The following is a 17,075-nucleotide window of genomic DNA, read 5'->3' as shown; positions in this document are numbered from 1 at the left end:
CGGGCCCTCATTGGTTGGCTGCGCTGTCTGCCTATGATTTCAGCCTGAAGTACAGGCCGCGGAGCTGAAATATTGGTGCAGATGCGTTATCCTGATGTATGCATGAAGAGCTGGAAATGGACGGAGAGTGAAAGAGCATTCCTGCACCTGGAGTTAAAGCAGTGTGCCAGTTTTCAGACATGGGGAAATCAGAGGCGAGGCAACGGCAGGATGGAGTGGTGGATCATTTGGGAGCTTCTGGTTGTACCATTCCACAAGCTTACTGCAACCTGATTGCTCTGAATACAGAGCAGTTGCCTGAGTTGAGTCCAGGGGAAGTGGCTGCCGCTCAGCGAGATGACCCACGTAAAGGTACCGTTTGGTCAGCTGTTGCAGAAGGGGATGTGACCCAAGCTGAAAAGATGAAACACCCTCCTGTATCTCTACTGTTGAGAGAATGGAACAACCTGTAGTTGAGGAACCAGATTTTATTCCAGGTCACAGCTCCTCCAGACAGGCCTCACCGTTCCCATTTGGTTCTGCCTGAGAAATGTTGGAGGATTGCGTTAAAGACATTTCACGATGATTCAGGTCATTTGGAGTTCGACAAGACCTATGAATTGGTCAGAGATCGGTTCTACTGGCCCCGAATGAATCCTGAAGTTGAAGAGTACTGTAAGTTGTGCATTCGACATATTTGGAGGAAGACACTACACTACCTCCGAGGGCCACTCCATTGTCCCACTTGAAGAGTGTGGGGCCATTTGTTCTGGTATGTATGGATTTCCTCTCCTTAGAGCCTGATTCCAGAAATACGGCGAATGTCTTGGTTATTAGGATGGGATGTAGAAAAGGGGGGGGTAGTGGCATTGCTGGTCAGGGATAGTATCACGGCTATAGAAAGGGAGGACGCTGCAGAAGGAGTGTCCACGGAGTCAGTCTGGGTGGAAGTAAGAAATAGGAAGGGATCAATCACTGTGCTGGGAGTAGTCTATAGGCCCCCAAATAGCCCTTGGGACACCGAGGCGCAGATAAACAGGCAGATTTTAGAATGGTGCAGGAAATACAGGATAATAGTTATGGGTGATTTCAACTTCTGTCATATTGACTGGCACCTCCTGAGTGCAAGGGGGATAGATAGGGCTGAATTTGTCAGGTGTGTTCAAGAAGGATTCCTGACAGTAAGTGGACCAGCCGACAAGAGGAGAGGCTATACTATATCTAGTTCTGGGTAATGAACCTGGTCAGGTGACAGACCTCTTGGTTGGGGAGCATTTTGGTGAGAGTGACCACAACTCCCTTAGCTTCAGCATAGCTATGGAAAGGGATAAAATCAGACAAAATGGTGAAGTGCTTAACTGGGAAAGGGCTAACTTTGAAGGGATGAGTCAGGAACTAGCGAGAGTAAATTGGAAACAGATGTTCAAAGGGGAAAGCACAGAAGTAATGTGGGAGAAGTTTAGGAACCACTTGAGCTGGGTTCAGGATAGGTTTATCCCACTGAGGCAAGGGAAAAATGGTAGGAAAAGGGAACCATGGCTGACGAAACATTTGAGGCAACTCGTCAAGAGGGAAAAGGAAGCACATGTTAGATATAAGAAGCAGGAAGTAGGAGGGGCTTATGAGAAATATAGGGTAGCCAGGAAGGAGCTAAAGAAAGGACTTAGGAGAGCTCGAAGGGGGCATGAGAAGGTCTTGGCATGTAGGATTAAGGAGAACCCCAAGGCATTCTATGTGTATGTGAAGAATAGGAGGATGACGAGAACGAATGTGGGACCGCTAAAGGATAAAGAGGGCAACATGTGCCTGGAGGCGGAGTAGGTTGGGGAGGTCCTAAATGAATACTTTGCTTCAGTATTCACAAGTGAAAAGGATCTTGATCGGGATGAGGTCGAAGTAGAGCGAGCCTGTGTGCTGGACAAAGTGGAGATTAAGGAAGAAGAAGTGCTGGATCTTCTTAAAAACATTAAGATTGCTAAATCCCCAGGGCCAGATATGATACACCCCAGGTTGTTGTGGGAATTGAGAGAAGAGATCGCAGGAGCATTGGCCATGATCTTTGAATCCTCTTTGGCTGCAGGGGCAGTGCCGGAGGACTGAAGAATGGCAAATGTAGTTCCCTTGTTTAAAAAAGGTAATAGGGAGAAACCTGGGAACTATAGACTGATGAATCTTACGTCGGTGGTATGCAAATACTGGAAAGGATTCTTAAGGATAGGATCTACGAGCATTTGGAGAAGTACCGTCTACTCATGGATAATCAACATGGCTTTGTGAAGGGAAGATCGTGCCTCACGAGCCTGTTTGAGTTTTTTGAAGAGGTAACAAAAGAAATTGATGAGGGTAGGGCAATGGATGTGGTCTACATGGACTTTAGCAAAGCATTTGACAAGGTCCCTCATGAGAGACTCATCCAGAAAGTCATGAGGCATGGGATAAGTGGAACCTTGGCTGTTTGGATAAAAAATTGGCTTAAAGGCAGAAAGCAGAGGGTAGTTGTGGAAGGAAAGTATTCTGCCTGGGGGTCGGTGACTAGTGGAGTGCCGCAGGGATCTGTCCTGGGACCCCTGCTATTTGTGATTTTTATAAATGACCTGGATGTAGAGGCGGAAGGATGGGTGAGTAAGTTTGCGGATGACACGAAGATTGGAGGAGTTGTGGATGGAGCTGTAGGTGGTTGAAGGTTACAAGAGGATATAGACAGGCTGCAGAGTTGGGCAGAAAAATGGCAGATGGAGTTCAATCTGGACAAGTGTGAGGTGATGCATTTTGGAAGGACAAACCAGAAGACTGAGTACAGGATTAATGGTCAGTTACTTAAGAGTGTGGATGAACAAAGGGACCTTGGGGTTAAAGTCCATACATCCCTCAAGGTCGCTGCACAGGTTGATAGGGTAGTTAGGAAGGCCTATGGGATGCTAGGCTTCATTAACAGGGGGATTGAGTTCAAGAGTAGAGAGATCATATTGCAACTCTGCAAATCTCTGGTGAGACCGACAAAGAGTATTGTGTTCAATTCTGGTCACCTCATTATAGGAAGGATGTGGAAGCTATGGAGAGGGTGCAGAGGAGACTTACCAGGATGTTGCCTGGATTGGAGAACAAGTCATATGAGACAAGGTTAGCAGAGCTGGGACTTTTCTCTTTGGAGCGTAGAAGAATGAGAGGGGACTTGATAGAGGTCTACAAGATTATGAGAGGCATAGATAGGGTAGATAGTCAGTACCTGTTTCCCAGGGCATATGTCCAAAATTAAGGGAGGTAAGTTTAGGGGAGACATCAGGGGTAAGTTTTTTTACACAGAGGGTTGTGAGTGCCTGGAATGACTTACCAGGGATGGTGGTGGAGGCTAAAACATTAGGGGTATTTAAGAGCCCCTCGGACAGGCACATGGATGAAAGAAAAATGTAAGGTTATGGGGTAGTGTGGGTTTAGTACTTTTTTTTAAGGATTATATGGGTCGGCACAACATGGAGGGCTGAAGGGCCTGTACTGTGCTGTAGTGTTCTATGGTTCTATTACTGATCAGCTCGGAGGTCGGCAAGAAGAACAAATGGAGTCAGCATATTAAGCATCTGGTCCACTGCTAAAACTTTACACAGAATGAAGCTACTGGATGCTTGCCATATTATTTAATATTTGGGTGCGAAGCAAGGTTGCCTTTTGACCTGTGCTTTGGGACTGGTGGGGAAGATTTGCCACAGAAGACGTATCTGAAGTATGTGCCTGACATGAGGAGGGAATTGCAAAATGCTTATGAACTAGCAGAGGTCTCTGCTACAAAGCAGAATCAAGGAAATAAGAGGAGGTATCAAAAGATTAAGTTCTCCTAACTGATGCCTGAGGATAGAGTTCTCATAAAGAGCCTGGGGCTACGAGGGAAGCAGGCTGACTCTTGGGTGGCTACGCCTTACATGGTGGAGAGTCAGGTGTCAAACGTACCAGTTTTCTGGGTGAAACCAGAGGATGAGAATGGTCCTGTCAAGATTCTCCCTAGGAGCCATCTTCTACCTCTGGGACAAGAGGTATGTGTTGACCCATTGCTTGACCTGGACCCTACACCTAATAAGAGGTTTCTGTGGCAACGTGGGAGGACAAAAGGAAAGTAGTGGAAAGGTTTGGAAGGGATTTAATCACTGAATATGGTATGGACGCAGAGGATGAGGAAGTGGGGGTATGGGACACACTACCTTATGCAAACTCCTCAATAATTGATGAAGAGATTTTCAAACCTCCCCAAGTGGATGTGGATGAAATGGGGGGGTGGTCTAGCAATGGATGGGCAGGCTTGCAGCTGGACAATGATGAGAGACTGAGCTGTAAAGTAACTGGGATTGAAGATGAGCTCAGCCATGTGACATGGGTAAACACGAGGAAATCTGCAGATGCTGGAAATTTAAACAACACACACAAAATGCTGGTGGAACACAGCAGGCCAGGCAGCATCTATAAGGCGAAGCACTGTTGACGTTTCAGGCCGAGACCCTTCGTCAGGAGTTGTCGGAAGGCACATGTAATGGACGGGGGAGGCCTCTCTAGGTAGACAGGAAAAATCCCCGGAGTGTCTTAAGCTGAAGAAGTAGAGAATGAGATAAGTAGTTCTCAAAGAATCAGGAAACTCCCAGATAGGCTGGCCTCTGTTGCACCAGAGATCAGAGTGTTGTGCCTTTCCCCTAGTGAGATATGTCACTGCCATTTACAAATGGATTGGAGGGTCTGACATCATGAAATTCCTTTGAAAACTGTGTTATTAATGGGGGATTGATAAATTTCAGTCATAAGGAAATGACTGTTTTTGGTGGGGGAAGAGTGTAATGCCCTGGTAAAGATTATACTGCTAATTTTGTAGGGTATTTCATGTAATGGTCTTTCTGCAGAAACAGTGTTTGGGTTACTGTTAGAGATAAAGAATACTTCAGAAGGTGGACCATCCAATTTGGAGAGTGGTTCTAGAGAAGGCTTTTGGCTGACATGGTGTGGGTTTGGTTGGCGGGTGATGAAGAGAGAAGACACTGGAGAGAACTGGTCATAGGATTTGATCTGGTGGGGAAACGCCAGACGATGGAGGCAAGACACGGAGGTCTACTAATGATTGGTGAATGTGGCTTTTGGAAGATTTGAGCTCCAACCAGTGCACATTCGACTGTCTAATTATAATGGGCACTTCTGATTTTTTTTTCTTTACTAACTCTTTGGATAAGTTAACATTCATAAATATACTTCTTTATAATTGTATGCAGTGTGTGATCTGTTATTTCATTCCGACGAGCTATTGCAGAGGCAGTAATTCACACAAACTAGGGTTTGGGTGAGTGAGACATCCCAAACCCATGGATTTGGTGAGCCCAAAGTCATATACTCCCTAGACTCCCTGAAGGCAGAGAAAGGTAGGTTCTCGCCATGGAATCCAGTGGCTGTTAGCGAGGGGCAGATGTGCCGCATTTCCAGAGACAACCATTAAAGTGGGGGGGGGGGGGTTCATACAGATGCAAAGTAATTATTCAGCATATCTCCCAGTTGGTATCTTTTGCAACAATATCCATTTCAGTAGCCCAAATAGATTAGGACACCTCTTTTCCATTTATAATTGTAAACTTTTCAATTGTCAGTTTGTTTATTGTTACCACATAAGACCTTAAGACATAGGAGCAGAATTAGGCCACTAAGCCCATCGAGTCCGCTCCATCATTCCATCACAGCTTTTAAAAAAAATTTATTGAGATATAGTGTGGATAGGTCCTTCAAGCCCTTCGAGCCACACTGCCCAGTAATCTCTTGATATCATCCTACCCTAACCAGGGGATAATTTACAATGACCAATTAACCTACCAGTCTTTGGACTGTGGGAGGAAACTGGAGCACCCAGAGGAAACTCACGTGGTTACAGTTAGCAGTGGGAATTGAACCTGGGTAGCTAGCACTGTAAAGTGTTGTATTAACTACAACCACTACACTATGGTGCTCTGCCCTCTCAACCCCATTCTCCAGCCTCTTCCCAATAACCTTTGACACTGACTAATCAAGAACCTACCAACCTCTGCTTTAAATATACCCAATAACTTGGCTGTATGAGATGCAGCAAAATGCTGTTATTTATTTATTAAGAGATAGAGAACAGAACAACCCTTCCGGTTCTTCGAGCTGCACTGCCCAGCAAACCACTTAAAATTTAACATTAGCTTAATCACAAGACAATTTGCAGTGGCCAATTAACCTACTAACTGGTATGTCTTTGGACTGTGTGAAGAAACTGGAGCACCCGGAGGAAACCCATGCATACACGGAAAACAACGTAGAAATTTGCTTACAGAGGGCGCAGAATTTGAACTCGGGACATTGATGCCCTGAGCTGTAATAGCAATGAACTAGCTGCAATGCCACCATGGCGCTGTTTGCATGCTACTCAGACAGATCATTCTGTACAGAAATATATCACAAATAATTGTGGTAGCACAAAACTGAAAAACACAGAATGCAGAATATAGTGTTACTATTACAGAGAAAGTGCAATGCAGGTAGAGAAATAAAGTGCATTGGCCATGATGAGGTAGAATAAGAGATCAGGATTTCATCTTCATCATATATGAAGTCCTTTTAAGAGTCTTATAACAGCACGATGGAAACTATTCGGTGGACCTGGTGTTACCTGCTCTCAGCCTTTTGCATCTTCTGCCCAATTGGGAGGGGGGAAAGAGAGAATCACCAGAGTGGAGGGTCTTTGATTATGCTGGTTGCTTTCCTGACTCTGAGATTTGTAGGCAGTGTCTGTGGAGGCGAGAGTGCTTTTCGTGATTGACTGGGCCACCCAAATGATTCATATTTCTTCTAATGTTTCTTCCTGATTTATATAGTGACCTATTGGTGCTCCACTTTATTAAAGACATAATTTTAGAATACCTTATTCTTGTTTGTGTTAATGAATTTTATAATTTTTGAGTAATCAGTAATGTAAACTCATTTTACAAAGCAATTGACTATAACTTATAATGTGGTTAGAGTGGCATGGTAATGTAATGGTTACTGTAATGCTTTTCAGTGCCAGCAGCCAGGATTCATTTTCCATCACTGCCTAAAAGGAGTTTGTACATTTGCCCCATGAATGCGTGTATTTTTGACCCTGTTTCCTGTTTACATTTTAAGAATGTGCAGGTTAGGGTTAGTAATTTTTGGGCATGCTGTGTTGGCACCAGACACTTGCGGGCTGCCCTCAGTACTCCTTGGATATTGTTGGTCGTTGATGCAAACAGCACATTTCACTGTATGTTTCAATGTTTGATATACATGTGGCAAATAAAGATAAATCTCTAAAAATATGATGCAATCCATTTATAACATGCAAATTCACCATTCTTCTTGTGTTTCTCTCATCAGTCAGCTGTTTATTTGGCAGGCTCATAATGCCTTGTTCATCATACGATGTTTACTGAAAATCTTCGTTAGCCACATGCCCGAGGAGGAGCTTCTGCTTAATTTTACATACCAAGAGAGGGCACCATTGACTTATGGTGAGTAAAGCTGAAAGGAAAATTGATTAACTGAAGATTTATATTTATCTATTTTATGGCACATTTATCTTGAGTCATATTTCTTAGTATTACTTTGGTCTTTAAACTTGAGTTACTGTTTACTTTGCATTATATATGTCTTTGTGATATATCTTTCAAGATTGTCAAGGTTGTGTAATATCATTTCCAGTAGACGTGTAAAGGAGAATGAAATAATTGTTACTCCAGGTCCGATGCAGCATAAAAACAAAACAATAAGATAAAGAGCACAATAATTTTTAAAAAAAGACAATAAATATAAATACATAAGATAGCTTACATACGTAGATTTATTGTATGTCCATAAAGTAAAGCTAGGCACAGGGGTGTCTGTAGATTGGTGACTCTGACAGGAAGTTATAAAGTAATGGTGGTTGGGAGTGTAGAGGAGTGGTTATATATCCTTGATGACTGGTAGTCTGGTAACTACCTGTTGTAGAGCCTTCTTGGCCACCTTGGTGCAGCTAAGAGGCAAGAGTGCTATCAACTGAGCCATGGCTAGCACCACTAATCTTGGCTATGACACAGAAAATAGGTAAAATAGCAATATTGCTGTAAATTGCATAATGGTACTTAAATACAAGGAAGTAGTCACAAACTCTGGGTGTTTGGAATTACAGAGGAATAACTTATATTCTGGGATTGCAGTGTGATTTCTTTTGTGATTTGCATGAACATGCATTTTCCTTGGTTTTATTGCATATGTAAAGGTTCACAATGCTTTTATGATGCATTTAGTGAATTTCTTGGTTTTTATTGTAATTTGCTTTATTCATAGACAATAATAAATGTAATATGGTAGGAAGGCTGTAGACTAATGGAGCTGACAATTCCAATGGCATTAAGACCTTGGGGATTCTAGGTTATGGGAGGCTGTGCCCTAAATAGCAACAATCATTAACATAGTCTCTGTTGGGGTAAGTATTTATTTTAATGTTGGTATGTTGTTTGAGGTTTCTTAAGGTTGTTATAGCCAGGGTTAGTGGGGATAAATTCCATTAAATGCTCCTAATGGCATGTATCTTAGATAGTCTATGACAACCAAGTCCAGCTACTGGCCCTCATGTGTGGATTAGCTTCTAAGCCCGATGGAACCATTTCTACTAATGGGAGAAAGGCAAAGGTGGGTGCCTTAAAAGCAGTTGCTCTGGGAAGATGGGGCTCATTAGTCACAGTTGGCAGCTCATTTAGGAGAAGTAAAATTCTGATCTCAAACCTCTGTTGTCTTGGGGCCATATACAGAGGCATGCAAAAGTTTGGGCACCCCGGTCAAAATTTCTGTCAGTGTGAGTAGAAGATGAACTGATCTCCAAAAGTCATAAAGTTAAAAATGAAATATTCTTTTCAACATTTTAAGTAAGATTAGTGTATTATTTTTGTTTCGTACAATTTTAGAGTGAAGAAATGGAAAGGAGCACCGTGCAAAAGTTTGGGCACCCCAAGAGATTTGAGCTCTCAGATAACTTTTACCAAGGTCTCAGACCTTAATTAGCTTGTTAGGGCTATGGCTTGTTCACAGTCATTGTTAAGGAAGGCCAGGCGATGCAAATTTCAAAGCTTTATAAATTCCCTGACTCCTCAAACCTTGTCCCAACACTCAGCAGCTATAGGCTCCTCTAAGCAGCTGCCTAGCACTCTGAAAATTAAAATAAATGATGCCCACAAAGCAGGAGAAGGCTATAAGAAGATAGCAAAGCGTTTCAGGTCGCCGTTTCCTCAGTTGGTAATGCAATTAAGAAATGGCAGTTAACAGGAATGGTGGAGGTCAAGTTGAGGTCTGGAAGACCGAGAGAACTGCTCGTAGGATTGCTAGAAAGGCAAATCAAAACCCTCGTTTGACTGCAAAAGACCTTCAGGAAGATTTAGCAGACTGTGGAGTGGTGGTGCACCGTTTTACTGTGCAGCGACACCTGCACAGATATGATCTTCATGGAAGAGTCATCAGAAGAAAACCTTTCCTGTGTCCTCACCACAAAATTCATTTTCAGAGGTTTGCATAGGAGCATCTAAACAAGCCTGATGCATTTTGGAAACAAGTCGTGTGGACTGATGAAGTTAAAATAGAACTTTTTGTTCGCAATGAGCAAAGATATGTTTGGAGAAAAAGTGGTGCAGAATTTCGTGAAAAGAACACCTCTCCAGCTGTTAAGCGTGGGGGTGGATCGATCATGCTTTGGGCTTGTGTTGCAGCCAGTGGCACGGGGAACATTTCACTGGTAGAGGGAGGAACGAATTTAATTAAATGCCAGCAAATTCTGGAAGCAAATATCACACCGTCTGTAAAAAAGCTGAAGATGAAAAGAGGCAATACGAATGAATTTGCAGATGCTGGAAATAAATAAAAACACCAAATAAACAAATAAATAGTGCTTTTTGAAAGGATTATATGGGTCAGCACAACATGGAGGGCTGAAGGGCCTGTACTGTGCTGTAGTGTTCTGTGGTTCTATGGTTCTATTTAACTCAGCAGACCAAACAACATCTATGGGAGGAGGTAGTGATGACGTTTCGGGCCGAAACCTCAAAGAGTTTCGGCCTGAAACGTCGTCACTACCTTCTCCCATAGATGATGTCTGGCCTGCTGAGTTCTGCCAGCTTTTTGTGTTTTTATGAAGATGAAAAGAGGATGGCTTCTACAACAGGATAATGATCCTAAACACACCTCAAAATCCACAATGGACTACCTGAAGAGGCGCAAGCTGAAGGTTTTGCCATGGCCCTCATAGTCCTCCGATCTAAACATCATCGAAAATCTGTGGATAGACCTCAAAAGAGCAGTGCATGCAAGACGGCCCAAGAATCTCACAGAACTAGAAGCCTTTTGCAAGAAAGAATGGGTGAAAATCCTCTAAACAAGAATTGAAAGACTCGTAGCTGGCTAGAGAAAGCGTTTACAAGCTGTGATTCTTGCCAAAGGGGGTGTTACTAAGTACTGACCATGCAGGGTGTCCAAACTTTTGCTATGGGCCCTTTTCCTTTTTTGTTATTTTGAAACTGTAAAAGATGGAAATAAAAGTAATCTTGCTTAAAATATGTGTCATCTTTAACTTCATGCCTTTTGGAAATCGGGTCACCTTTTACTCGCTTAGCTATTCACAGTAACAGAAATTTTGACCGGGGTGCCCAGACTTTTTCATGCCACTGTATATAGGAAGGCTTCAGCAGTAAACCCTGAGGAAAAAATCCGGAGCTGGAGTCCCTAAGGCAGTCCTTAGTTGGCAACTCCTGTGATGCTGCTGATACCAAACTGTGTCAATCTTTGCCAATCCTTTGGGTTCATCAGTTGCATGGAGAGGGGGAGCCTGCTGCATGGGCTGCTTTCCATATCATACTGCCCTGGCTTGCGTATTGAATACAGCTGGGAAGCAACACCTATGGTCAACCCTGACTAACGGAGGCTTCAGACTATGAAGGGTGCAACAAAGAAGCCCAATGTTTTCATTCCTGACAACAGGCATACATAAACCTTCCGGTAGTGATTGCAGTATGGTAAATTGGCAAGATCGCTGGTCAATTTCTTTTCAACTAAATATCCTTGGCAATCAAACATGACATACTCTTGGTGTATATTGTTTGGGGTTGTACTTGCCACTATAAATTACTCAAAGTTGAGAGTTTAAAGTAAATTTATTATCTAAGTACGTGTATGTTATCATATATTGTCCTGAGACTCATTTTTGCAGGCATTTACAGTAAATACAAAGAGACACAATATAATAAGTGAGAAACCACACACAACAAAGGCAGACAAAAATTCTGTGCAAAAGACAGCAAACTGTGCAAATATTAAGGGAAAAGGAAACAATAAATATCAGGAACATGAGATGAAGAGTTCTTGAAAGTGAGTCCATAGCTTGTGGGAACAGTTCAGTGTTTGGGTGCGTGAAGATATCCCCTTTGGTTTAAGAGCCAAATGGTTGAGGGCCATGAATTGTGAAAAAAATAGTACCTAGAAGAGTTGGTAGAAGGACTGTTGTCATAGTCTAGGAGCACCACAGTCATAGAGCACTAGAGCACAGCAACAGGCCATTCGGTGCATCTAGTCTGTACCAAATAGTTATTCTGCCTAGTCCTGTGGACCTGCATCTGGATCATAGCCCTCCATATCCCAGCAATCCATGCACTTATCCCAGCAGTTATAGATTCATAGAACATTGCAGCACAGACAGGCTATTTGGCCCATCTAGTCAGTGCCGAACTATTAATCTGCCTAGTCTTACTGACATGCAGCCTGATCATAGCCTTTCCCACCCTTCCCATCCATGTACCTATTAAAATTTCTTTTAAATGTTGCAATTGAACCCACATCCACCATTTCCACTGGCAACTTGTTCCACTCTCTCACCATCCTCTGAGTGAAGAAGTTGCTCCTTCAGTATTTAACCTTTCACCCTTAACCCTTGCACCCAGTTCTAGTCTCATCTAATCTCAGTGGAAAAAGCCTGTTTGCATTTACCCTGTCTATACCCCTCATAATTTTGTATATCCCTATCAAATCTCCCCTCATTCTCCTACGCTCCGGGGAATAAAGTCCTAACCTATTCAACCTTTCTGTATAATTCAGGCCCTCAAGTCTGGCAATATACTTGTAATTTTTTTCTGCTGTTTTTCATTCTTACTGATCTCTTACCTGTAGGTAGGTGATCAGAATTATACACAATATTCCTAATTTGGCCTCACTAATGTGTACAGAGCGTTGTGAAACTGCCCTGCTGAATTATGTCCATGTGCTGAGAACTGATAAGTGCATTCTGAGTGCCTGTGCAGGAGGATGTTACAAAGACCATAAGACAGGAGCAAAATTAGGTATTTTAGCCCAAATTTAATAATTTAATAGTATATATCACTAGGTAAATATAATTTTATCGTCATTCTAACATTTATGTATTTCAATCTGCTTTTTTTAAGGGGCTGAGCCAGAAGGTCTCCTGGAGGGATTGATATGCACCTTAGTACATCTCATTATTGAATTGCCATTGTTGTAAGTTTTGTTGCTTATGTGACCTTTAGCTCAAACTATGTCATTTTGTTTAACTTATACATGATATTTAGGGTCACACATATAAAATGGTTGAGGAGGTTAGGCAGCATCTATGGAGAGGAGTAAATGGTTAACATTTCAGGCTGAGACCCTTCATCAGGACTGGAAAGGAAGGAGAAAGAAACCAGAATAAGAAAATGGGGTGAGAGGAAGTTAGTACAAGCGATAAGGTGATAGCTGAGACCAGGTGAGGGGGAAGGTGAGTGGGCGGGGGAGAGGAGGAAGAAGTAAGAAGTTGGGAGGGATAGGTGGAGGAGGTAAAGAGTTGAAGAAGAAATCTGGTGGGAATGGACAATGGACTCTCTGAGAAAAGGAAGGAGAAGAGGAACTGGAGGGAGGTGATTGGGCAGGTCCCCCCATCCCCACCTGTTGTTCTGCTTTCTTCCCCCTTCCTTTCCGGTCCTAATGAAGGATCTCGGCCCGAAACTTTGATTGTTTATTCATTTCCATAGATGCTGCCTGACCTGCTGAGTTCCTCCAGCATTTTGTGTGCGTTGCTCTGAATTTCCACCATCTGTAGAATTTCTTTTGCTCTTGATATTTAGTAACATTCATAAATTGTAGATATGTTGATTTTATCTCTTTTTCTCCATTCCTAAAACGATTTACTGATTGCAGTGGTGGAAGTATAGAAACAGATAGAAATATTTGACCTACCAAAATGAACCACTTCACACTTATCTGGGTTGAACTCCAACTGCCACTTCTCAGCCCAGTTTTGCATCCTATCAATGTCCCGCTGTAACCTTTGACAGCCCTCCACACTATCCACAACACCCCCAACTTTTGTATCCTCAGCAAATTTACTAATCCATCCTCCACCTCCTCATTGATGTCATTTAACAAAATCACGAAAAGTAGGGGACCCAGAACAGATCCCTGAGATACACCACTGGTGACTGACCTCCATGCAGAATATGGCCCATCTACAACCGCTCTGCCTTCTGTGGGCAAGATCCACAAGGCAATGTCCCCTTGGATCCCATTCCTCTTTACTTTCTCAATAAGCTTTGCATGGGGTACCTTATTAAATGCCTTGCTGAAATCTATATACACTACATCTACTGCTCTTCCTTAAATGTGTTTAGTCACATCCTCAAATAATTCAATCAGGCTCGTAAGGCACGACCTGCTTTTGACAAAGCCATGCTAACTATTCCTAATCATATTATTTGCCTCTCCAAATGTTCATAAATCCTGCCTCTCAGGATCTTTTCCATCACCTTATCAACTACTGAAGTAAGACTCATCGATTTATAATTTCCTGGGCTATCTCTATTCCCTTTTTTGAATAAGGGAACAACATCTGCAACCCACCAATCCTCCGGAACCTCTCCTGTCCCCGTTGATGATGCAAAGATCATCACCAGAGACTCAACAATCTCCTCCCTCACCTCCCAGAGTAGCCTGGGGTACATTGTGTGGATAGTCATGGGCTTTTTCCCAGGGCTGAAATGGCTAACTCGAGTGGGCACAGTTTTAAGGGGCTGGAAAGTAGGTACAGAGGAGATGTCAGGGGTAATTTTTTTATGCTGAGAGTGGTGAGTGCATGGAATGGGCTGACGGCGATGGTGGTGGAGGCGGATACGATAGAGTCCTTTAAGAGACTCCTGGATAGGTACATGGAGCTTAGGAAAATAGAGGTCTATGGGTAACCCTGGGTAATTTCTAAATGAAGTACATGTTCAGCACAGCATTGTAGGCCGAAGGGCCTGTATTGTGCTGACGGTTTTCTGTGTTTTTATGTTTCTATGTTTCTATCTCATCCAGTCCCAGAGGCTTATCCAACTTGATGCTTTTTAAAAGCTCCAGCACATCTTTCTTAATGTTTATATGCTCAAGCTTTTTAATCCGCTGTAAGGCATCCCTGCAATCGCCATGATGCTTTTCCATAGTGAATACTGAAGCAAAGTATTCATTAAATATCTCTGCTATCTCCTCTGGTTCCATACACACTTTTCCACTTGACTGGTCCTGTTCTCTCAAGTCTTATCCTCTTGCTCTTCACATACTTGTAGAATACCTTAGGGTTTTCCTTAAAGCTGCTTGCCAGGGCCTTCTCATGGCCCCTTCTGGCTCTCCTAATTTCATTCTTAAGCTCCTTCCTGCTAGCCTTATATTCTTCTAGATCTCTATCATTACCTCATTTTTGGAACCTTTCGTAAGCTTTTCTTTTCTTCCTGACAAGAATTTCAATATCCTTTGTACACCATGGTTTCTGTACCCTACCATCCTTTCCTTGTCTCATTTCTGCTGTACATTTCCCTGAGAACATCTGTTCCCAATTTATGCTCCCAAGTTCCTGCCTTATAGCTTCATATTTCCCCTTACTCCAATTAAATGCTTTCCTAACTTGTCTGTTCCTATCCCTCTCCAATGCTATGGTAAAGGAGATAGAATTGTGATCACTATCTCCCAAAATGCTCTCCCACTGAGAGACCTGACACCTGACCAGGTTCGTTTCCCAATACCAGATCAAGTACAGCCTCTCCTCTTGTAGGCTTATCTACATATTGTCTCAAGAAACCTTCCTGAACACACCTAGCAAACTCTACCCCATCTAAACCTCTTGCTGTAGGGACATGCCAATTAATATTTGGGAAATTAAAATCTCCCACCATGACAACCCTATTATTATTACACCTTTCCAGCATCTGTCTTCCTATCTGCTCCTCAATGTCCCTGTTAGTATTGGGTAGTCTATAAAAAACACCCAGTAGAGTTATTGACCCTTTCCTGTTTCTAACTTCCACCCACAGAGACTCAGTAGACAATCCCTCCATGACTTCCTCCTTTTCTGCTGTCGTAAAACTATCATTGATCAGTGCTTCCACGTCCCCACCTCTTTTGCATCCCTCCCTGTCCTTTCTGAAACATTTAAAGCCTATCACTCGAAGTAGCCATTCCTGCCCCTGAGCCATCCAAGTCTCTGTAATGGCCACAACATCATAGCTCCAATTACTGATCCATGCTCTAGGCTCATCCGGTTTGTTCATGATGCTTCTTGCATTAAAAGTTAGTTTGCATGTGGTTTGTATGTGAAATTTTTGCTCCTGGAGTCAGGGATGAAGTTAACCTAGAATTTTGTCACCTCTTGTCTTGCTTGGTGGCACAAGAATATCAGTGCCGGACTCCGGAGCAAAGGTTCCTGAATTTGAATCCAAGTCGGGTTGAGTGTCGAGCTAGCAACTCAGCCTCGTAAAAACAAGAATAGCTTGCTACGGAAACACTGTCAAAAGACAGTGCCCCGATAACTCCACTGCTGAGTTAAGGGCTATTCTTCTTCTTCTTTGTCACCTCTGCTGCAGCTGATAACACCCTCACACTAGTACATAGTTCAAGTTCAAGTTTATTGTCATTCAACTGTACACATGTATTCCGCCAAATGAAACAACTTTCCTCCAGATCAAGGTGCAGAACGCAGTACATAGAACTCACTCACATAACACATGAAGTAATATTCATCATCATCATTATCATTATGTGCTGTGTCATATAATGTGGGCAATCATGGTCTTCCACTATCCACGACCATAATAGTTCTTGCCAAGTTTTTCTAGAGAAGTATTTTGCCATTGCCTCCTTCTGGACAGTATCTTTATAAGATGGGTGACCCCAGCCGTTATCAATGCTCTTCAGAGATTGTCTCCCTGGCGTCAGTGGTCACACAAACAATATGTATCAGCTGCTCGTCATGACCATCGGTCACCTGCTCCCATGGCTCCACGTGGCCCTAAACAGGGGTGGGAGGGGGGCTAAGCAGGTGCTACAGCTTACCCAAGGGTGACCTGCAGGTTCATGGAGGGAAGGAGCACCTTACACCTACACCCAGGCAAAGTTCGACACACCGGTAGATTCCACAAAGTTACCCCAATGACACAACGTGATAGCCACTCATCCAGTTCCACAACATAAGAAATAACTCCAACAGTGATTTGCCACAGGGGTGCCTCTCTTCAGTGAACTACCACACCCAGACAAAGGGTAAACAGACACGTGGTATTCACAAAGGTTTCCCCTCACCAGAGAACCCACTCCTGTGGATTAACTATGTGACAATCACACTTTCGTATTCGAATGGAAACAAACTCACCCTCACGGACTACTTAGAGAGAGAGTAAAAACAGTGATCTCTTTGTCACTGGGTTTCTTCTGTTTCAAACCTTCCTCTTCTCTCTTCTCTGTAAACTTCTAGTTGCCGCAAACTTGTGAGAGTCATTTATCAATACTCTGGATCGATCTCAATTCACCCCTTTTGGGCTACTTGAAGTTTAAACCAGCGACCGACTCACTGGTGTCTTCCATTGTCCAAATCCATCTAGACACTGAGCTGTGTGTCTGTGACTGTCCTTGTAAAAAGTAAACAAGCTGCAGAGAAACCATATCATCGATTGTCCATCAAATAACTCACCTCTCTCCACCACAGTAACCAAACAACTCTACAGTCAGCAGAAATCCAAGTGTCCAAAAGTCAGTCTCATTCTCCCGGCATTTTAAAGTGACAGTCCACA

The 17,075-nt window shown here is 43.0% G+C and overlaps 1 protein-coding gene across 4 annotated transcripts in view; it reads left to right on the top strand.

Annotated features, from left to right (window-relative positions):
- Positions 1–17,075, top strand: part of dym (dymeclin) — a 375,569-nt gene that overhangs the window by 94,209 nt on the left and 264,285 nt on the right. For all 4 annotated transcript variants that reach the window (XM_073064068.1, XM_073064065.1, XM_073064064.1 and 1 more), the window contains exons 5-6: positions 7,351–7,484; positions 12,432–12,504. In XM_073064068.1, coding sequence (XP_072920169.1) covers positions 7,351–7,484; positions 12,432–12,504 — 207 coding nt within the window. The remainder of the gene's footprint in view (positions 1–7,350; positions 7,485–12,431; positions 12,505–17,075) is intronic.

Source organism: Hemitrygon akajei, chromosome 13 (genome assembly GCF_048418815.1).
Source record: "Hemitrygon akajei chromosome 13, sHemAka1.3, whole genome shotgun sequence".
Taxonomy (NCBI): domain Eukaryota; kingdom Metazoa; phylum Chordata; class Chondrichthyes; order Myliobatiformes; family Dasyatidae; genus Hemitrygon; species Hemitrygon akajei.
The sequence above is the reverse complement of the archived record's forward strand: the minus strand, read 5'-3'. Positions and strand labels throughout refer to the sequence as shown.